This window comes from Scylla paramamosain, chromosome 24 (genome assembly GCF_035594125.1).
Source record: "Scylla paramamosain isolate STU-SP2022 chromosome 24, ASM3559412v1, whole genome shotgun sequence".
NCBI classification, from domain to species: Eukaryota; Metazoa; Arthropoda; class Malacostraca; order Decapoda; family Portunidae; genus Scylla; species Scylla paramamosain.
The window spans coordinates 1-21,522 of record NC_087174.1 but is presented as its reverse complement, the minus strand read 5'-3'; the positions used below and the strand labels follow the sequence as shown (position 1 = coordinate 21,522).

The 21,522-nt window shown below is 41.8% G+C and overlaps 2 protein-coding genes across 4 annotated transcripts; one reads left to right on the top strand and one right to left on the bottom strand.

Annotated features, from left to right (window-relative positions):
- Positions 1 to 530: 530 nt before the first annotated feature.
- LOC135112526 (putative nuclease HARBI1) lies at positions 531 to 10,900 on the top strand. Its single transcript, XM_064026944.1, has 7 exons — positions 531 to 1,301; positions 1,503 to 1,672; positions 1,833 to 2,096; positions 3,295 to 3,551; positions 7,281 to 7,450; positions 8,220 to 8,312; positions 9,189 to 10,900. Exons 1-2 carry the CDS (start codon positions 547 to 549, stop codon positions 1,534 to 1,536), a joined length of 789 nt encoding a protein of 262 aa, XP_063883014.1. The 5' UTR covers positions 531 to 546; the 3' UTR covers positions 1,537 to 1,672; positions 1,833 to 2,096; positions 3,295 to 3,551; positions 7,281 to 7,450; positions 8,220 to 8,312; positions 9,189 to 10,900.
- A 1,578-nt stretch (positions 10,901 to 12,478) lies between these two features.
- Positions 12,479 to 20,832, bottom strand: LOC135112524 (nuclear autoantigenic sperm protein-like). Of its 3 annotated transcripts, none has more exons than XM_064026940.1 (9): positions 19,979 to 20,832; positions 19,723 to 19,867; positions 18,954 to 19,121; positions 17,860 to 17,968; positions 15,942 to 16,127; positions 15,610 to 15,783; positions 15,369 to 15,491; positions 14,692 to 14,800; positions 12,479 to 14,486 (listed from the first exon to the last, which is right to left on the bottom strand). In XM_064026940.1, exons 1-6 carry the CDS (start codon positions 20,140 to 20,142, stop codon positions 15,749 to 15,751), a joined length of 807 nt encoding a protein of 268 aa, XP_063883010.1. In that variant the 5' UTR covers positions 20,143 to 20,832; the 3' UTR covers positions 12,479 to 14,486; positions 14,692 to 14,800; positions 15,369 to 15,491; positions 15,610 to 15,748. The 3 variants fall into 3 exon arrangements, with proteins under 3 accessions (XP_063883010.1, XP_063883011.1, XP_063883009.1); XM_064026941.1 differs by adding an exon at positions 16,718 to 16,844 and having other exon boundaries at positions 15,369 to 15,783; positions 19,996 to 20,830; XM_064026939.1 differs by having other exon boundaries at positions 15,369 to 15,783.
- Between the last annotated feature and the right edge of the window lie 690 nt (positions 20,833 to 21,522).

Here is a 21,522-nt window from a genome sequence, read left to right as displayed (position 1 = left end):
AATATACTGACATACGGTAATAACAGTGTAGTACCATCACAATCACCAGCACCACCACCTTACCATTTATATCACTAGACAACCACCTCTACACCGTACGTAATGTACTTTCCACATATAATGCATACCTTTGGGCAAATTGGTGTCAGCGGAGCATTGAATGAATGCCTCTTGGCACTTGCTGGGAGACTGGATGCCTTGGTAATCTGCAGGGATCACCACTTTTTAACACAGGCTAACTTCTTACTTTACACGTTATGGAAGGCATCAAGTATGGCTTCAAGCATTTTAAAGTATTCACAACATTGTCGAGTGCAATTTAAGATACCTTACTTCTGAACTGGTGTGAACCGCCAACGTACTGTTTACAGCACCCGCTGGGTTAAAACGTATGTTCACTTTTTAAATCTCTGAATTAAAGTATATTGCATTTTCAAGTTCAAAAATTAAAAAATATTATTGCATAAAAATAATGCACTTTTCTTTCTCTTTCCACAAGTTACCTCCAACAGATTATTAAAGGTAGGTGGAAATTTTATTTAGAGCATGATGAACCCAGCCGTTAGCAGGAAGGCGGCACAACAACGTCAGCGGCGCACCTACAGAGTGAGAAGAGATATTTTCGCTGAGTACGACGATGCTGAGTTACTGAAAAGATTCAGATTGGACCGTGCTGGTATTGTTGCAGTGACTGATATAGTGAGAGACAAGCTGCAAAGTAAAACTGAAAGAAATAGAGCCTTGACCCCTGAGATGGTGGCCATCACATTACGATATTTAGCCACAGGAAAAATGCAACAGTGCAGTTGTGATGATTTTGGAACAACGCAGCCCACTATCAGCCGTGCAATATCACAGACAATTGATGCACTGGCTGACCCAGAAGTAATCTGCCAGTTCGTGGCTTTCCCTCACACCCAGCGTGAAGTGCAGCAAAAACAGGCAGAGTTCATGCAAGTAACTCAGTTTCCCGGTGTTGTGGGAGTGATTGATGGTACTCATATAAGAATTGTGTCTCCTCATGTCGATGAACATGTATATGTGAACAGGAAACGCTATCACAGCATAAATGTGCAAGTAGTATTTGATGCTCACTATAAGATTCTTGACATTGTGGCAAGGTGGCCTGGCTCAGTCAACGATGCAAGAATACTAGATAAGTCAGCACTCAAACTGATGTTTGAGGAACAACATGTACCTGCAGGATGCTACCTTCCCGGGGACAGTGGCTATCCCTGTAAGCAGTGGCTCCTCACTCCTTACCTTCGCCCTCAAACTGTTGCACAAGCTAATTATAACAGGTGGGTTTATTTGTAAATAGTGTTCTGTTAGGTTTAGATATGCTTTGAACGAATCTAGTAGCTTTCTCCCCAGGGCCGCCCTCCCGCGTGTGCCCGCAGCCCCTACAAGAACCGGTCCCTGCCCCCCTTTGGGCACGCTCTCCTCCCAAGGCTAAGTCCCCGGGGCGTGGCCGCCCAAACTAACCCCCCTCCTCCCAACAGTTCCAGTACCTTACGATGCAGCCGAGGGGACTGACGCCACCACCACCACTGCCACCACCGCCACAACAAGGGTTATTCAAATGGGGAACATGCTTCAGGTGTTGCCCCAAGATGCCTCAGCCCCGCAGCCCCACTTCCCCATGATAGTGCAGGCAGGGAATGTCATACAGGTGAGAGAGAGAGAGAGAGAGAGAGAGAGAGAGAGAGAGAGAGAGAGAGAAAGTTTTTTACATACAGAAAGGAGAGACAGAGATAGAAAATCAATCTTACTACTACTACTACTACTACTACTACTACTACTACTACTTCTGAGCACCTCCTTCCTCTCAGGTTGTTCCAGCTGACAACACGCAGGTATTAGGGGCAGAAGTCGTTGGAGTTGGTCGGGTCATGCAAGTGGTCGGAGTCCCAGGCTTTCCCCCGACCCCAGCCCCAGACCCCTGCCCCAGCCACCCCTCTCCCTGTGACCCCTGCCCAGTCATCCCTCACCCCCTCCTGCCCCCCTGCGGTGCTGCCAGCGGGGGTGATGGGAGGTGGAGGTGGGCCACACACACCTGGGTTAGCTGTGGCTTGGCTTATCTCCCTCCTCAGCAGGTGAGAGAGAGAGAGAGTGTATATACATCTGTTGTTATTGTATTTATTTGTCTATATTTTCCTTACAGAGTGATTGATTGATTAAATGATATATATTGGTGTTAATATATACAGACAGACTGGTATATAGACATTCTGATATGTGATGGCCAGTCCATGGAGCACAAGGTCTTTGTGGACTAATGAATATTTTACACTAAGGTTTAAGACCAGTGTTTTATTCAGCTCTCATGAAAAAAAAAAGAAAAAGACAGTACATAATTATTTAGTAAGTAATTCATAACTTTAACCCAATCAAATTATAGATACATGCAAAAAAGAATTATATCAATAACAAAAGTAAATAATAATAATAATAATAATAATAACTATTACAAATTACAAACAATTACATATGTTTATAATAGTAGAGCTGATTACAATTTGAAAACTAATAAATACAATGAATAATTACTTGTTAAGTGTTGTTTTATCAGTAATTTAAAGGAATGTAATGGTTTGTTTTTAACTGTGTCCGAGAGCCGGGTCCAGTGCTTGGTTCCTCGTGAGACGACACTCTGTTGGGCACGGGAGGTTCAGCAGAAGGGTGTCCTCAAGTTACCTGTCTGTCTTAACTGAATATCATGAGCCCGTGTCTCTTGTGTTTGTATTAAGAGCTTTGTATACAAACGCCAAGGTCTGGAATACAGTAATGTCTCCAGTTTCTAGGAGTTTAAGATCCACTGCTATGTTCGGACTTGTTACTGTTTGTCTTATTCCAAATTAGCTTTTTTTGGGGCAAGAAATAATTTATGAGTGTAGGTTGCACTAGGAGAAAGAGAGAGAGAGAGAGAGAGAGAGAGAGAGAGAGAGAGAGAGAGAGAGAGAGAGAGAGAGAGAGAGAGAGAGAGAGAGAGAGAGAGAGAGAGAGAGAGAGAGAGAGAATGTTTGATATTATTATTATTATTATTATTATTATTATTATTATTATTATTATTATTATTATTATTATTATTATTATTATTACTGCTACATATTTCTCTCTCTCTCTCTCTCTCTCTCTCTCTCTCTCTCTCTCTCTCTCTCTCTCTCTCTCTCTCTCTCTCTCTCTCTCTCTCTCTCTCTCTCTCTCTCTCTCTCTCTTACAATAATAGTTTTAACCCTTCTCTCTCATCCTCTCTCCCACTTCCACTCACTCACTCTCTCCCTCCTTTTGCAGCAAATCCCGAGGATCAACGAGGACATGGTGGACCCAGAGATTGCAGCAGCAGCGAGAGAGAGAGAGAGAAGCAAGAGAGGAGGGAGAGGAAGGAGAGGAGGAGGAGAGAGAGGGAGGCCAGGAGGGAGGCACGTCAGAGAGAGAGGGAGAGGAAGAGGTTGATTCTGTTACAACAACAACTGCAACAACAACAACAGTTAGTCAGTGAGGAGGGGGAGGGGCCGTCCTCTGATGCTGAGGATGAGGTATTGTTCAGGGTAAGTAGTAGTAGTAATGCATCATTTTTAAACTTTCCGAGATAATCTTATTTCAACAGGTAGAGATGAAAAAGTCCTCTAACTGACAAAAAAAAACATTATCTATTTATTTTGTTATGTAGGCCAGCCAGCCGTGGGGGGGGACAAAACTTCAATAAAAGAGACTCTCTGAGGTGTGGCTCCCCAAAATAGAATTGCAAATGGTAGCCAGAATTTACATGAATACTGGAGGGTGCTGTCAGGCCAAACCAGCTCCCCATCTGTGCCTATGCAGTGTCTGGCCAGCCACTAGTGTGTTTTGGGGGGCTCAGACCAGCAGATTCCCACTGTTTATTCACTGTTTGTGTTGATGCAGTGTCTGGCCAGCCACTTGTGTGTTTTGGGGGCTCAGACCAGCAGATTCCCAGTGTTTATTCACTGTTTGTGTTGATGCAGTGTCTGGCCAGCCACTTGTGTGTTTTGGGGGCTCAGACCAGCAGATTCCCAGTGTTTATTCACTGTTTGTGTTGATTTAGTGTTTGGCCAGCCACTTGTGTGTTTTGGGGGCTCAGACCAGCAGATTCCCACTGTTTATTCACTGTTTGTGTTGATCTAGTGTTTGGCCAGCCACTTGTGTGTATGTAGGGGACTCAGACCAGCAGATTCCCACTGTTTATCCACTGTTTGTGTTGATGCAGTGTTTGGCCAGCCACTTGTGTGTTTTGGGGGCTCAGACCAGCAGATTCCTACTATTTATCCACTGTTTGTGTTGATCTAGTGTTTGGCCAGCCACTTGTGTCTATGTAGGGGATTCAGACCAGCAGATTCCCACTGTTTATCCACTGTTTGTGTTGATCTAGTGTTTGGCCAGCCAGTTGTGTGTTTTGGGGGCTCAGACCAGCAGATTCCCACTGTTTATTCACTGTTTGTGTTGATCTAGTGTTTGGCCAGCCACTTGTGTGTTTTGGGGGCTCAGACCAGCAGATTCTCACTGTTTATTCACTGTTTGTGTTGATCTAGTGTTTGGCCAGCCACTTGTGTGTATGTAGGGGACTCAGACCAGCAGATTCCCACTGTTTATCCATTGTTTGTGTTGATGCAGTGTTTAGCCAGCCACTTGTGTGTATGTAGGGGACTCAGACCAGCAGATTCCCACTGTTTATCCACTGTTTGTGTTGATGCAGTGTTTGGCCAGCCACTTGTGTGTATGTAGGGGACTCAGACCAGCAGATTCCCACTGTTTATTCACTGTTCGTGTTGATGCAGTATTTGGCCAGCCACTTGTGTGTATGTAGCGGACTCAGACCAGCAGATTCCCACTGTTTATCCACTGTTTGTGTTGATGCAGTGTTTGGCCAGCCACTTGTGTGTTTTGGGGGCTCAGACCAGCAGATTCCTACTATTTATCCACTGTTTGTGTTGATCTAGTGTTTGGCCAGCCACTTGTGTTTATGTAGGGGATTCAGACCAACAGATTCCCACTGTTTATCCACTGTTTGTGTTGATCTAGTGTTTGGCCAGCCAGTTGTGTGTTTTGGGGGCTCAGACCAGCAGATTCCCACTGTTTATTCACTGTTTGTGTTGATCTAGTGTTTGGCCAGCCACTTGTGTGTTTTGGGGGCTCAGACCAGCAGATTCTCACTGTTTATTCACTGTTTGTGTTGATCTAGTGTTTGGCCAGCCACTTGTGTGTATGTAGGGGACTCAGACCAGCAGATTCCCACTGTTTATCCATTGTTTGTGTTGATGCAGTGTTTAGCCAGCCACTTGTGTGTATGTAGGGGACTCAGACCAGCAGATTCCCACTGTTTATCCACTGTTTGTGTTGATGCAGTGTTTGGCCAGCCACTTGTGTGTATGTAGGGGACTCAGACCAGCAGATTCCCACTGTTTATTCACTGTTTGTGTTGATGCAGTATTTGGCCAGCCACTTGTGTGTATGTAGCGGACTCAGACCAGCAGATTCCCACTGTTTATCCACTGTTTGTGTTGATGCAGTGTTTGGCCAGCCACTTGTGTGTTTTGGGGGCTCAGACCAGCAGATTCCTACTATTTATCCACTGTTTGTGTTGATCTAGTGTTTGGCCAGCCACTTGTGTTTATGTAGGGGACTCAGACCAGCAGATTCCCACTGTTTATCCACTGTTTGTGTTGATCTAGTGTTTGGCCAGCCATTTGTGTGTTTTGGGGGCTCAGACCAGCAGATTCCCACTGTTTATTCACTGTTTGTGTTGATCTAGTGTTTGGCCAGCCACTAGTGTGTTTTGGGGGCTCAGACCAGCAGATTCTCACTGTTTATTCACTGTTTGTGTTGATCTAGTGTTTGGCCAGCCACTTGTGTGTATGTAGGGGACTCAGACCAGCAGATTCCCACTGTTTATTCACTGTTTGTGTTGATGCAGTATTTGGCCAGCCACTTGTGTGTATGTAGCGGACTCAGACCAGCAGATTCCCACTGTTTATCCACTGTTTGTGTTGATGCAGTGTTTGGCCAGCCACTTGTGTGTTTTGGGGGCTCAGACCAGCAGATTCCTACTATTTATCCACTGTTTGTGTTGATCTAGTGTTTGGCCAGCCACTTGTGTTTATGTAGGGGACTCAGACCAGCAGATTCCCACTGTTTATCCACTGTTTGTGTTGATCTAGTGTTTGGCCAGCCACTTGTGTGTATGTAGGGGACTCAGACCAGCAGATTCCCACTGTTTATTCACTGTTTGTGTTGATCTAGTGTTTGGCCAGCCACTTGTGTGTATGTAGGGGGACTCAGACCAGCAGATTCCCACTGTTTATCCATTGTTTGTGTTGATGCAGTGTTTGGCCAGCCACTTGTGTGTATGTAGGGGACTCAGACCAGCAGATTCCCACTGTTTATCCACTGTTTGTGTTGATGCAGTGTTTGGCCAGCCACTTGTGTGTATGTAGGGGACTCAGACCAGCAGATTCCCACTGTTTATTCACTGTTTGTGTTGATGCAGTGTTTGGCCAGCCACTTGTGTGTATGTAGGGGACTCAGACCAGCAGATTCCCACTGTTTATCCACTGTTTGTGTTGATGCAGTGTTTGGCCAACCACTTGTGTGTTTTGGGGGCTCAGACCAGCAGATTCCTACTATTTATCCACTGTTTGTGTTGATCTAGTGTTTGGCCAGCCACTTGTGTTTATGTAGGGGACTCAGACCAGCAGATTCCCACTGTTTATCCACTGTTTGAGTTGATCTAGTGTTTGGCCAGCCACTTGTGTGTTTTGGGGGCTCAGACCAGCAGATTCCCACTGTTTATTCACTGTTTGTGTTGATCTAGTGTTTGGCCAGCCACTAGTGTGTTTTGGGGGCTCAGACCAGCAGATTCTCACTGTTTATTCACTGTTTGTGTTGATGCAGTGTTTGGCCAGCCACTTGTGTGTATGTAGGGGACTCAGACCAGCAGATTCCCACTGTTTATCCATTGTTTGTGTTGATGCAGTGTTTGGCCAGCCACTTGTGTGTATGTAGGGGACTGAGACAAGTTTATTTAATGTTCAGTGACCCATTTGCAGGCACAGGGGTGTTGAGGAGCTGGGTGTGCAGGAGACAGACAATTACAAAGGTTTACAGTTCAAATGCTACATGTATCTTCAAAATACAGATAATAAGTAGATAAATATTGAAATTAATATAAAATACCATTCTTTGTTTAACACTTAACCAAACTTAACCAACATACACACACACGCTAACTCAGACAGTTCCCTAACTACCTTACCATCCCGCAGGAGGCCATGTCGGAGGTGCCGGTGGTGGGGTCGCCAGTTCCGGAGTACGAGGTGGAGGAGGAAAAGGAAGAGGAGGACGAGGAGGAGGCACGGATAAGGAAGAAGAAAAGATTATTACCTGTAGCCCTCCCTCCAGCTGATAAGGGGATATTAAGGAGCCCTTCCTACAGGTGTGTCTGTCTACCTGTGTGTCTCTTTCTATCTCTCCTTTTCATTTTTCCAGTTTCCCATTATTTTCTCCACCCTCTCACTGTCTTTTCTCAGCCTCTCACAACCTGTCACACCCTCTCCCAGCTATTCACAGCCACTCACAGCCTCTCTCTCTCACTCTATCTCATTCCCAGTGTATCCAGACCATTCCAGACTTACCCCAAACTGTCCCCAAGACTTCCAGTCCATCCCAACTTCTCACAGCCTCTTCCAGCCTTTCACAGTCTCTCTCTCTCTCTCTCTCTCTCTCTCTCTCTCTCTCTCTCTCTCCTCTCTCTCTCTCTCTCTCTCTCTCTCTCTCTCTCTCTCTCTCTCTCTCTCTCTCTCTCTCTCCTCTCTCTCTCCTCTCTCCTCTCTCCTCTCCTCTCTCTCTCCTCTCTCTCCTCTCTCTCTCTCTCCTCTCTCTCTCTCTCTCTCCTCTCTCTCTCTCTCTCTCTCTCTCTCTCTCTCTCTCCTCTCTCTCTCTCTCTCTCTCTCTCTCTCTCTCTCTCTCTCTCTCTCTCATTCCCAATGTATCCAGACCATCCCAGACTCACCCCAAACCATCTCCAAGACTCCCCTTCTCTCTTCCTCTCCTCTCCCTCTCTCTCCCTCCCCTCTCTCACTCTCCTAATTCTCCCCAGGAGAGGCCCCAGTGGTGAGCAGATGGTGATGCTGGAGATGATACTGGCATATTGAGTATTATAATTAGCCATAAACACTTGCTTGCTTACTTTCATGTCTACACAGGTTCGTTCGATGCAAGGAGTTGGCACAGGAGGCGTCCGAGGCTGTGTAGAGCGGCCGTCTGAACCTGGTGCCACAGCTTACTATGTTCAACAGGTGCGTGCGTGTGTGTGTGTGTGTGTGTGTGTGTGTGTGTGTGTGTGTGTGTGTGTTGTGTGTGTGTGTGTTTTGTGTGGTCATTTCACTATCTATCTATCTGTTTAGTTTGTCTCCATCTGTCTGTCTTTCTGTCATTGGTCTGTCTGTCTGTCTGTGTATTGCAATGATTTTTCAGTTATGTATTTTATTTTTTTATTCTTGTGTACTTGTGTCTGTCTGTATGTATGTATGTATCAGTCAGTGAGTCAGTCAGTCAGTCACTCAGTTAGTCAGTTAGTCAGTCATTCAGTCAGTCAGTTAGTCAGTCATTCAGTCAGTTAGTGAGTTAGTCAGTTAGTCAGTCTGTCAGTCACTCACACAGTGTTAATCCTCCTCTTCCTCCTCCTCCTCCTCCTCCTCCTCCTCCTCCTCCTCCTCCTCCTCCTCCTCCTCCTCCTCCTCCTCGTCCACCTCCTCCTCCTCCTCCTCCTCCTCCTCCTCCTCCTCCTCCTCCTCCTCCTCCTCCTCCTCCTCCTCCTCCTCCTCCTCCTCCTCCTCCTCCTCCTCCTCCTGTTCCCCACCACCCCTGCCGAGAGGTGAGTGTATGTACGTGTGTGTGTGTGTGTGTGTGTGTGTGTGTGTGTAGTAATAATAGTAATGCTATGTACATATATAAATACTGTTAATATTATTGATAAAAAATATTGATGATGATGATGATGATGATTCAGTGGTGATTATGAAAATGTGCATTACAATAGTGTGTGTGTGTGTGTGTGTGTGTGTGTGTGTGTGTGTGTGTGTGTGTGTGTGTGTGTGTGTGTGTGTGAGGAATAATTGAATAATTGAATAATTGATGCTCTCTCCTTTGCTATTCATTATATACATGGACAGATGCCTGAAGGAAGTGTGTGTAAGGGAGGATAAAGAGATCATGCTGGCCTATGCAGACGATGTCGCTGTCGTGACAGGAAGCCAACAAGATCTTCAAGAGGCCATGACAAGATGGAATGATGTTTTAAATAGGGAAGGAATGAGAATGAACAAACAAAAAACTTATTTACTAGTGGACAAGCAACAAGTGATGGTGTGGCTCTGAGCCACTGTAGTAGGGATGTTATGGTTTAAGTGTAGGAAGTTGCAAATGCTCACCTAATAATTGCACCTTAGTAGAAAAACACAAACAGGAAGTTTATGCAAGTTTTTATCCTTATATAAAATGTTGTATTGCATCAAACCTCCATACATTACTGTCTCTATCCAGTATGAGACCGGTGTTCAGGAAGCACAAGCATGTGCTGAATAACAAGAAGCCGGGCATTGGTGAAGGTGACAACATTTCATCTATTTATACATACTTTTTATTATTAAAGCTTATCTTATAATTATTTCTGAAGAGAATTGACTAATTTTTGTAGTATTTATGACTTAGAACTATGATAAAGCTATGAATTGATATAATTCCTGATTTGTTTTATCTTTTCATTATCCTTCCTTTGTTAATTGAGCATTTTATATTACTTAGCTTAAAAATGCAAGAACGGTTCAGAAGTATCCAACCTTGGGCTAAGGGCCAAAATTATGGTATCATTCAAAATGTCCTTCAAAGAAAGCCCTCTGTAATCCAACACACTTAGCCCATTAATCCTTCCATTTCTCATCAATTTGTTCAACATTCATATTTTTCCCTTATAGGGTTGAACAATTTTCATGGGTTCAGAGCAAAAGGCTTCCTCATTCCTCCCCAAGGTATTCTCGGATGGTAAGCAGGTTTGACTCTGGAGCAAACCTGACCAAGGGCTACTGCCCAAGGCTACAGAGGTTCCTCTCCCTGAGGCTGAATGCACCATGTGAGATGGTTCTGTTATGTGGATGAATGTCATGGTGGGATAGCAGTGCCACCACATTCCTACAATCATCCATCACTCCACTGCTCAAACGCTTCTGCAACCAATGATAGGTATGCTGCCACATTCTGCATGGTCTCCTTGGCTCTCAGATAAGGATACTGTCAACAGGTTTGGGATTGCCAAAAAATCATAAGGAGCTATGTCTGAAAAGTCCAGAGAGAGAGAGAGAGAGAAAGAATGAGCAAGAGAAAGAGTAGGATGAAGCAAAGGAAGAGTCAAGAGGGAGGAAGAGAGAGTAGGACAAGAAAAAACAGAACAAATAAATCCCCTACACGTCTTGTCTCCATTCACACAAGCCATGAAAAGCTTGTCCATCCCTGAGTGCTCAGAAGCAGTGTTCCACTGATGATGTGGAAACTTGAGACACCCAATCATTTAATGGGCTTTAGTAGGTTTTGTCACCAGTCTTCTGTGTGTCACTGACTACATTTTGAAATTTTTATCTGTTCTATTTAATTTTGTGTGTATGTACACAATGTTTATGGTCAATAAACTATTTATAAAACTATTTATCTGTGTGAGTAAGATAAAAGCAGTTATTGTTATTATTATTATTATTATTATTATTATTATTATTATTATTATTATTATTACACATTTTCCTCCTTGTATTTAAATATTATTATTATTATTATTATTATTATTATTATTATTATCATGAATTGTTCTTGTTTATAAATAAAATACTGTAACTGATTATTATTTTTTTTATCATTCATTTAGACTCTCTCTCTCTCTCTCTCTCTCTCTCTCTCTCTCTCTCTCTCTCCTCTCCTCTCTCTCTCTCTCTCTCTCTCTCTCTCTCTCTCTCTCTCTCTCTCATAAAATGACTGGTGAGGAACTCTAATAATTAAAGTGCTAAAAAATCCATTAAACTACGAGAAATAAGACAAATAATTAATGACACACCTAATAACACAAACAAGGAGTAATAAACAAAACTTAAGCCAGAAAACACGAAAAGATAAAACTATCATATAAAGAAATACGAAGTTAAAAAAAAAATCATGAATATCAAATAAATAACTCACATATAATCAATAAACACGTAAGGAACAGTAAATAAACAATTAAGCCATTCATTGCAAGGGCCACAGTCAGAAAGTGAAAAAAAAAAAAAATGCTTAGTTAAATACCGAGGCTAAATAAAACAAGGAATTAGACAAATGACAAATAATTAATAAATACATAAGGAATAATGAATAAACAAAAATTAAGCCAGGAAGACTATTATAATTATTGCAAGGAGACGATATGTATGTATGTATGTATTGTATGTAATTCGAGGTTAAAATGGCTCAAATCTGACCCAACAGCAGGCCATAAGTGAAGGTGTTCCTCAAGGCAGGGAGGGGGGGGGGGAGCAATGAATAGGGGAGGGGCTATAAACTATTGGGGGGGTATTAATTAATGACGCATCCAGTTTAGCGTGTGTGTATATTTCGCGTTGTGATAATTTAAAGGTTTTCTCGCGTTTTTATCTTTATTTATTGATTGATTTTATTTATTTATTTTATTTTTTTGGCAGGTGTTATATTTGTTGAGTGTTTTAAGTAACTGTGGCTCATTGCATCAAAACTCCATTCATTACCTTCGTGGGAAGGTTCAATTTGGCAAGGTTTTATTTCGCATTTTGGGTTTTGTAGTAAATTATGCATTTTCTCATATTTTTCTTTGCTGGTATTGTCCCTTCCACGCCATATATGACTGGAAAGTTGGGGGCGCCTTCCCCCCCCCCCACCCTCCACTGCTACGTTTTTTTTTCTTAATCAGTCAGTCAACCAATCAATCAATCCCTTCATGAATCATACCCATTTCCAGGTGTCACCCCCACCCATAGATCTCTCATTCTGTCATGTATGAACAAGTGCTAAGGGCAAGCTGAACAAGTACAAAGGGCAAGCCAGCTGTCTCTTTTAATATTCTTGCCTGAAATAACATTACAAATGAGGGTCTATTAATCATCCATTAAATAATCCATTTTTATTGCTTTCTCATTCTTCTTGCTCTGTGTATTGTTAAATTGGATGGTTATATCATTGTCCCTTCCTGTGTTTTAGTGTGCCATTACCTGTCCTCTCTTCCAGCTGATATTTAGTTTGTACTAAAATAGACTGGCATAACTTTACAATTTATACACAAATAACAACATAAACCAATAATGCATTGATATTATGCATGATAGGAGTGGACATTTCCACTCTACATCATTAATGAATGCATGATGAGACGCACACTATTACAAAGCTAATGAGTTCAATAAAAAACACTCAATAACAATTTCAATAACTTTATTAAAAATAGCAATCTTTATAAATCATGAAACTAGAAAACTTTAAGAACCTGGGGCTATAACATCAAATGCACAATAATGCAAACACTTTTTACACACACACTCTTTAATGATATTTCCTAATATACAGTATAATTCCAAACAGAGAGAGAGAGAGAGAGAGAGAGAGAGAGAGTGATGAACTACCTGGGGTCATAAATGTAAAGTACAGGTATCAGTCAGGCAAAGCATAGTGCTTGCCTGTCTCATATGGAATGTAAAAACATGGCTTCATATCATTCCAGACCTGGGATTATGGCCAAAAGTTACCAAGCAGTGGTGAGCAAAATCCAGTAGAGTAATATTCAGTATCATTGAATTACTGACAAAGTAAAGATCATTATGTGCAATGATACTCACTACCTAGGAGCATTTCAGGTTACTACCAAGAATCTGACCATGCTGGCAGGGATGGTTAGGCTACAACACATTACATACTTCTCCATTCAAATCAGTCAGCTGATTAAATGGTGAGTTAAACCATTTTGATCATCTAAATCATATTAAGGCATTGGATGAGACCTGGACAGCTTGGGTCATCACCATACATAGGTACTCCACTACTCTGTGGGAGGCACTTGATTGTGGCAAGAGTCATCACAATACCAAACACCATCCTTGACAAAGCACAGCATGGCCCACTCATCCACAGGAACCCAGCCATCTCTAAGGAGCAAATCAATGCTGCCCAGTGTCACTCCTCATCACTTTTAGGGAATAAGAAGTAGATCCCACCCCAGCACCATCTTTACATAGAATATAATACAGAGGACAAAGAAGGAATACAAACAGGGCACATGGTATGGTATAGAACACCAACCCTCACTTTTGGAAAACCCCAGCCACTCAGTAGGAGACCAGCCAGTCACCATGGCTATCACCTGGGGATTCTTAGGAACAGGTGTTAGGTATAGAATGAGAGATAAAGAAAACTCCCAATACATTTCAAGTCTATACGCAAGTCTCCATAGATAGACAAAAAAGTGTTCATGAATTAAACACAATATTGTAAGTTTTAAATGTTATGTGGTACCTTAGATAGATGGACAGGTCACTTGAGAAGAGAAAATAAGAAATGTCTTAGGAAGAGTATTTTGTCATATGTATGAATATATATGACTGTATGACATAGATGACTGGTGAAGTAGATTTTGTCCCTTATCAGAGTGGTTGTGTAGCTGAAACAAATTAATGATTATCAAAACAGAGACACATTTGAGCTGATTGGTGAATTACAGTTTCAGAGTGGATACAGCATACACTGGGATGATAAAACTACTGCAGTCATAAAGTAGATGAAAAAATACTGTGGGGAGGAATGTAAAGCAGTAACATATGCAACAAAAGAAAGAAAGAAAGAAAGAAAGAGAGAGAGAGAGAGAGAGAGAGAGAGAGAGAGAGAGAGAGAGAGAGAGAGAGAGAGAGAGAGAGAGAGAGAGAGAGAGAGAGAGAGAGAGAGAGAGAGAGAGAGAGAGAGAGAGAGAGAGAGAGAGAGAGAATGATGTGACATGACATCTTTAAGTACAAATGAGTATATAGTAACCATACACTGATACTTGTCCCCTTATACAGTGATAAGTTTACCCAAACACAATGGACACGGATGGAACTTTTGGAGGCTAAAGTGCTCCAGGTGACTGGTGGACTCCATTTCATTGCGGAGGTCCAGGATTCTCTGCACAGTTGGGCTTTTGGTGTCAGTGGAAGTGGTGGCAGTGTGGCAGCAGTAACAGTTTTGGTCTTCCTATGGGCAAGTTCTGTAGGATTCATATTCTCCCTCCTCATGAGGGACATCAGTGTGAAGGGTCAACGGAGCATCAATTCCCTCCTCAGGCAAAGAATGATGGATGCAATTTTCTGTTTCTTGTTGTTGCTCCACCTTTTCAGAGTGCTTGAGGCGCTCGTCAGCCACCTTTCCACTGGTGGTGGGTGTCTCAGACTCACTGGTTCCTGTTCCACATCAAGAGTGTTAGCAGATGCCACTTGTATTTCATCTACTTAGTACATTACATCATTACATAAATAACTGGTGTTATCTGATATTAAAGTGCTAATGAGCAACATGCCACAGAAATCTGTTTATTTCAAGAAAATTATGAAGATAATAATAATGTTTCGTTGCACTTCATAAGATGGCTCAGTTTTTACTACTCACCAACACTGCTAAAGATAGCAACTGGACTCTTAAGGACGCTGCTTATCTTCTCGAGCTGCTGAAGGTCATGATCTGCTTCCTTTTCCTGCACCAGCTTTGATATCAAATCCTGCAGGAAACAACTGTGTTAATTCACATTTTGAATAAATCTAATAGATGAAATTTCACTTACAACACCTTATGTGTCTCTGGTGACTCATGGAGGACAGATACATCACCTGAGAGTAAATGGTCAGTGAAGAAGTTGACCCTTGATCCTGGCTAATCACATTAAGTACATTAAACACTCCTGTTAACTAATAAATGAGGTGTAGATTTCTCTGGAAGGTTACATTACACTACTTCCCTGGCATTTGAAAACATTTTGCTCTACATGAACTCATATGGAAGCTTTACTGCAACATTAAATCTCAGCTAGATGCCAGATGGTGTAGCCTCCATCACAGAGCAAGGTAATGATATGAAGGCTTAGTACTTTGGTCAACACCTGAATAAGAACCGTTTGAGATGCAGCAGAGATCACTAACCTGCCAGCAATTGAATAAGAAGTGTGTGAGATGCAGCAGAGATCACTAACCTGCCAGCAATTGAATAAGAAGTGTGTGAGATGCAGCAGAAATCACTAATCTGCCATGACATGAATAAGAAGTGTGTGAGATGCAAAAGAGAGCACTAACCTGCAGAGTGGTTTTGCTTCATTTCCTCTCATTCATGATGGAGGCTGGCAAGGTCTAACTCGCGTTCTCGAGCTTGTTACTTCATCACTCCTCACTGCAACTGGTAGATGGTGATGTAGTCACCTGAAGAAGGATAAAATTCTTCATTAAAAGACCAAGGAAATGGCATACAGTAAACAGTAAACACTTCCTCCACTTCACTTTTACAGATGATTCAAATGAGCAAAAAACATGCACACACCGATGGACTCTGTCTTCTCATGCACTACAGCATGCTCAAGCTGCTACTTCCTGTCACTTAGCTCAGCCACCTCCTTCATGCTGCAAGTTAACCTGCTCTCCAGGACCCTGTGAGCCTCCTGCAGTTGTTGCAGCTTCTGTTAAAGCTCAGTTCCTCCCAATCCTGTTGTTTCTCCTGATAAAACAATAAGTTTGTTTCTCTCAACTTTTCTTAATACAGCCTCAATAAACAAATCCAATAACAATGCTTTTATTTTGTTATTAATTCAAAAAATTGAGCAACAGTGAGGAAAAATTATTTGCTTTATTATTAGAGAATATAAACTTTCTTACCTTTTGGTTCAGTTATGACATCTTCAGACAACTTTTCATGAGCAAGAGATTCTCCCAGCAGTTTGTTATACTTATCCCTCTCACAGTCTAGCTGAACCTGAAGACTGCTGCACTCACTCTCCAACCTGCTAACCTCAGATGTCAGTGTAGCCACTTGACCCAGCAATTTCCCCTTGGTATCTGTACCTGGAGGTGAAAAATTGATGCAACAGAGGGCCAGACAAGAATGACCAATGGAAGTAATTAGACGTAATGTAAGAAGTGGGTATAAGACTAAGGGAAATAGAAGGGCAATGGAGAGAGGGTTAGATGCACCAGAAATGTCTGTGGAGCCAGGAAAAATTTTAACTTGTAACAGAGATAACTAAGAGCAACTGTGAATGAATGTGATGTGGCCTCATCCCATGACTGGGAAAATGCAAAAGCAGCACCTCAGACACCAGGACCATGATGACTGGCAGCTCCCAAAATTAGCTGCTGGCTTTTGTACTCCTAGTCACCACAGGAGGCTCATCCACAGCTAATCCTATCAGCTGATCATCTTGGGTGAAGTAATTGTTTATCAGTCTGGCTGTTGAGTCCTGATGCAGAGATGTGTGTGTGTGTGTGTGTGTGTGTGTGTGTGTGTGTGTGTGTGTGTGTGTGTGTGTGTGTGTGTGTGTGTGTGTGTGTGTGTGTGTGTGTGTGTGTGTGTGTGTGTGCACTTTGGAAAGCCTCCCTCCAAGGAGAATGTCAGTTTGATATACAAATATATATTCATGTGGATGGTAGCTCACATTTAGCTTCTGAGTTCTCACATGAAGACATGCCATCCTTGTCTTTTTCCTCTGAGGGAGTGACTTTATACTCTGTGATAAGTGCATGCAGCTCACTATTCTGTCTTGTGACGTTTTTGATTTCTATCTGTGAAAGACACAAGAAGGCAGTAAGTTAACTTGTTTAACATGCCACATCATTTTATATATATTATGCCAAGTTTAAACAGGAAAGCCTCACCAGAAGCATCAACTAAAGACCAAAGTGATTAACAAATCTTTCACTTTACCACCCTTAATGACAAAAGCTGCTGATGTAGCATCCCATCCATATCCTGCATTTTTACACCTTCATGATTCCATTAGATTACATTAGATTACATTAGAACAGTATGTGACCAATGACGTCTCCATTCTACATTGCCATGACAAGAATACAGGGCTTTACTGAACATAAACCAAGGACGCCTCCATTCTACATTGCCATGACAAGAATACGGGGCTTTACTGAACATAAACCAAGGACGCCTCCATTCTACATTGCCATGACAAGAATACAGGGCTTTACTGAACATAAACCAATGACGCCTCCATTCTACATTGCCATGACAAGAATACAGGGCTTTACTGAACATAAACCAAGGATTCCCTCCTCCTCTCTCTAAGGGTTAGGGTTCTCTCAACAGTTACAGCGTGGTGTGAGAGATGCAGTGCTGTCAAGGCTTTACTATTTACAGGAAGCAACACACCAATAAATAAATGTTACTTTGGAAATGAAACTGAATAATCAAAGGCTTTATATCTCATGAACTTCCCTTCTTTAATAAACTGTCTTCAAGCTGACAGACTCCAGTAGTATTGCATCTTAGGAATATTCTACAGCTGATTTCATAATAACTGCTCTCTAAAACTGACTACATGCCTCCTTCCCTACCTCCTACAGACTCTACTCAACAATTGTTGTTATTCTGTTCATGCTGGTGTGACAGTTAACCAGTATATTAATTCCTTAGTTATGTACACTCTAGAATGGTGGTTCATTTTATCTACCAGTGATTTGAATTCCCAGCTTCTAAGTATTACATTATTATTTGTTGATTGGTACCATTTGTATGCAATCAGAGAAAGATTTCAATATAAAAACATATCCATGTTACTGTTACCTTTCAGAATGTAAACCAAAATGAAAGCTATGTAAATTTCTTGGTTCTTGTGCTTCTTCAAATGCAGTCCCTTGTCTGGTTTCTCTGTCAATTCTAATTTCTTATTGCTCTGTGGAAAAACAAAGTGCAAATGTTTAGGATGAACTGATTCAATAATATTGCTTTCACAATTTCAATATTGTTCACAATTTCTGCAGGAAGTTTACTCCATATATTTACTATACGATTAAAGAAAAAATGTTTGGCCTTGTGGGATTTAAAACGTTTGGGTATAATCTTGAATCCATTATTTCTTGTTAGGTAGAATGAATGAGGAGGAGGAGGAGGAGGAGGAGGAGGAGGAGGAGGAGGAGGAGGAGGAGGAGGAGGAGGAGGAGGAAGGAGGAGGAGGAGGAGGAGGGAGAAACAAAGATAGGAGGGAAGGAAGAAAGGAAGAAAAGGGAAGAAAAGGGAATAAGAGAGAGAGAGAGAGAGAGAGAGAGAGAGAGAGAGAGAGAGAGAGAGAGAGAGAGAGAGAGAGAGAGAGAGAGAGAGAGAGAGAGAGAGAGAGAGAGAGAGAGAGAGAGAGAGAGAGAGAGAGGAGTTGGTAAGGAAAATTATTACAATGGTCCAAGGTGAAGAACAGGGACTGGAATGAGAAGTGGAAGAAGCATATAGAATTGGAAAATATAGTGAAGGAGGTAAAAGACCATTAAAAGTGAGAATGAGATCCCAAGTTACAGTAAAGGAGATCCTAGTGAGAACTGGGAAGCTGGCTGAAAATTCAGAATACAAGAATATTTGGGTAAAAAAGAGATATGAACTTGGAAGAAAGGGAAAAAGAGAAGGATCTGAGGAATGAAGCCAAGCAAAAAAAACGAGAGAAGTACAGAGACCGAGAAGCAGAAATTTTATTGGAGGGTACTAGATATGAAACTAAGGAAATGGTATATTCAGGAAAGGGAACAAGAAATGAAAGAACCACAACAGCAGACAGACAAATTGCATGTGGTGGGAGAAGTAGTATATTAAGAGTAATATATACAAAACAAACTTCATGTAAACAAATAAAATTTTCAGAAAACTTGTCACACAAAACCTTATTAACAACTCACCTTCTCCTTCTGCGGCATTTCCTTCCTTCTTATCTTTCTCCTTTCCTTCCCCATCTTCCTCCTCCTCCTCCTCCTCCTCTCCTTCCTCTTTCTTTCCACCTTCCTCCTCCTCTTGTGACTCTTAACTCTCTTCCTCCTCGTCCTCCTCTTCCCCTGTGCTTCCCTCCTCTGAAAGAAAAGACTTGTTTAAAAAGCAAGCAAATATAGTAGTAATAGTAAAAAAGTCAATGAAATGAAAGTTTATACACATATGAAATTAGTGAAAATTTGACACCAAACATTCTCTATCTGTAACATTACATCAGAATGACGAGAACACAAGATATGAAAAGTGAAAGGGAATGATGTATATAACAAAGAAAAACATTGTATAATGACATATGACAGGAAAATAATCTTGTATACTTGTCCCTTAAATACTTGCTTCCTTGTATATTAACTCCCAAAATGCTCATTCCTTGTACTCTCATTTTCAAAACACCTCTTCCTTATATATTGTCACTCAAACACTCCTTTCTTGTACACTTATTCCTAAATCACTCCTGTCTTCCTGTATTCTCATTCTCCAAACACTCGTGCCTCTGCACACCCAGTTCCTCAAAACATTTCTTCATTGTTTACTCATCCCGCAAACACAGCAACTTTCTTGTATACTCAGCTCTCAAAAGATGCATTTTTAAACATCCATAACTCCTTTTATTTTCATTCCCCAAACACTCCTGGCTGTGCACACTCCAGCACGTTAACACAATAACCAAGCAATACACACGACTACTGGCACCATCCAGATCTGGCCCCAGCACCCCTGCCTCCTTGCGTGCCAGCTCCAGCAATGCACGGCCACAGCGGCAGTACGCGTCACCACACTCGGGCGCCTGCTCCCCACACAGCTCCACCAGGGACTCTGTTGCCTCCTGGAGTGGTAAGGAGTGTCAGTTAAACCTGGTGTTTACTTTCACTATGATATGAAACAATTAACAACACAGAAAACAACACAACTAGGTAACATGCAACACATACCACACCTAAGCAACAGACACACCTCGAAGGCAGCGACAGCAGATTTGAAGTCCCCCACCAGGAGGTGTCGCTTGCCCCTAGAGAAACGGTCGAACGCTGCTGCACTTGCCGCACGTCCAAGGGGAGCAAGCAAACAGGCCATCATCAAACAAGTCTCGACTTTAACCATTCGTAATTTACACCATCATATATTGTGGAGTAACTTCATGTTTAGTATATCTTAACATGGAACATTATTAAGAATGTGTACATGCTTGTACTATTTGATAAATTATGTGGTCAGCTACACTTTCCACTCACACTCTCATCCATCACCAAAATTAAACTAACCCCCTATTACTTTCCTCCCACCCTCAGAATTATTAAACTAACCTCCAGTCACATTCTTCTGACACCCTCATCCCTCACTAAAAATTAATACCAACTGGCAAAATTACCAAACTAACCTCTAAATATCATCCTCCCACCATCTAGTCTCTCACTAAAATTAATCTCACCAAGCACGATTATCAAGCTAATATCCAATCACTTTCCTCTGACCCTCAAAATCCTTTCCAGCTGGTAGAATTATTAACCTATACTCCAGTCACTTCCACCCTCTCATCCCTCATTAAAATTAATCCCAGCCTTCAAAATTATTGAACTAACCTCCAGTCAAAGAAATATCACTGGTTTTGTGGGGGATATTGTCACTGCACTAAGGGATGCACACAATTTCTCGTAAGTTTTCACATTTTGCGTTCAACTGTACCGGTCTAAGTGGAGGAGTGAAAAAGTGACACCTAATGAATAGTTGCCACAAAACTTATTCTCATTACTTTTTGTTCCTTGTCATTTTTCTTTCCAGGCTTTTTTCATCATCACAGCAGCTTGAAATTTTGAAAATACATGCTATTTGAGGAGGTAGCTGTACATGTGAAAAAAGAAGGGAAACAAACATCCATACTTGTGACTGATATGAAAAATAAACTATACATATAAATGTATATTTCACTTTTCTTTCTAGCAATTAAAAAATGTACATACGACAGTATTTCTTTCTTTTCCTCAATAAATACGACAACAGTATTTTTCCTTCCCTTCAGTACACCCAGCCTTTCCCTTAGTACATATCACAGTACTTTTCCTTTTTGCTCAGTGCATATGAGAATAATTTTCCTTTTCCTCCATGCATATGACACTACTTGCCCTTTTCCTTTTCTTTCCCTAAATAGAGAAGACAAGACAGAAATTTTCTTTCCCTCAATACACAACACTATTTTTTCTCCCACTCTCTCTCTTGTACAGAGTCAGTTTCAATGTACTGGAAGGTTATGCCTACGGGAAACTGAAGGACAACTCAAGCAACGAGTGGACGGGCACGGTAGGAGCTCTGCAGTCAGGGGAAGCTGACCTCACTGTCTCTGAATTGTCCATCACTGAGGAGAGGTTGAAAGTTGTTACCTACACCCAGCCTATCTATATCATCAGGTGAGAGATACAGGTGATGATCAAATAATATTTTAAAGATGTTGAACAAAGTGCTCCCTTAACAGATTAATTGGATCAG

Bases quoted from the DNA above. Each gene is read 5' to 3' on its own strand.
- LOC135112524 (XM_064026939.1), bottom strand. From the start codon at position 20,142: ATGGTTAAAGTCGAGACTTGTTTGATGATGGCCTGTTTGCTTGCTCCC. The intron at 17,969-18,953 runs GTGAGTTGTTAA...GTTTTTCCACAG, and splicing joins AAATGCCGCAGAAGGAGAAG to AGCAATAAGAAATTAGAATT. The intron at 16,128-17,859 runs GTAACAGTAACA...TTTCACCTCCAG, and splicing joins TTTGGTTTACATTCTGAAAG to GTACAGATACCAAGGGGAAA.
- LOC135112526 (XM_064026944.1), top strand. From the start codon at position 547: ATGATGAACCCAGCCGTTAGCAGGAAGGCGGCACAACAACGTCAGCGG. The intron at 1,302-1,502 runs GTGGGTTTATTT...TCCTCCCAACAG, and splicing joins GCACAAGCTAATTATAACAG to TTCCAGTACCTTACGATGCA.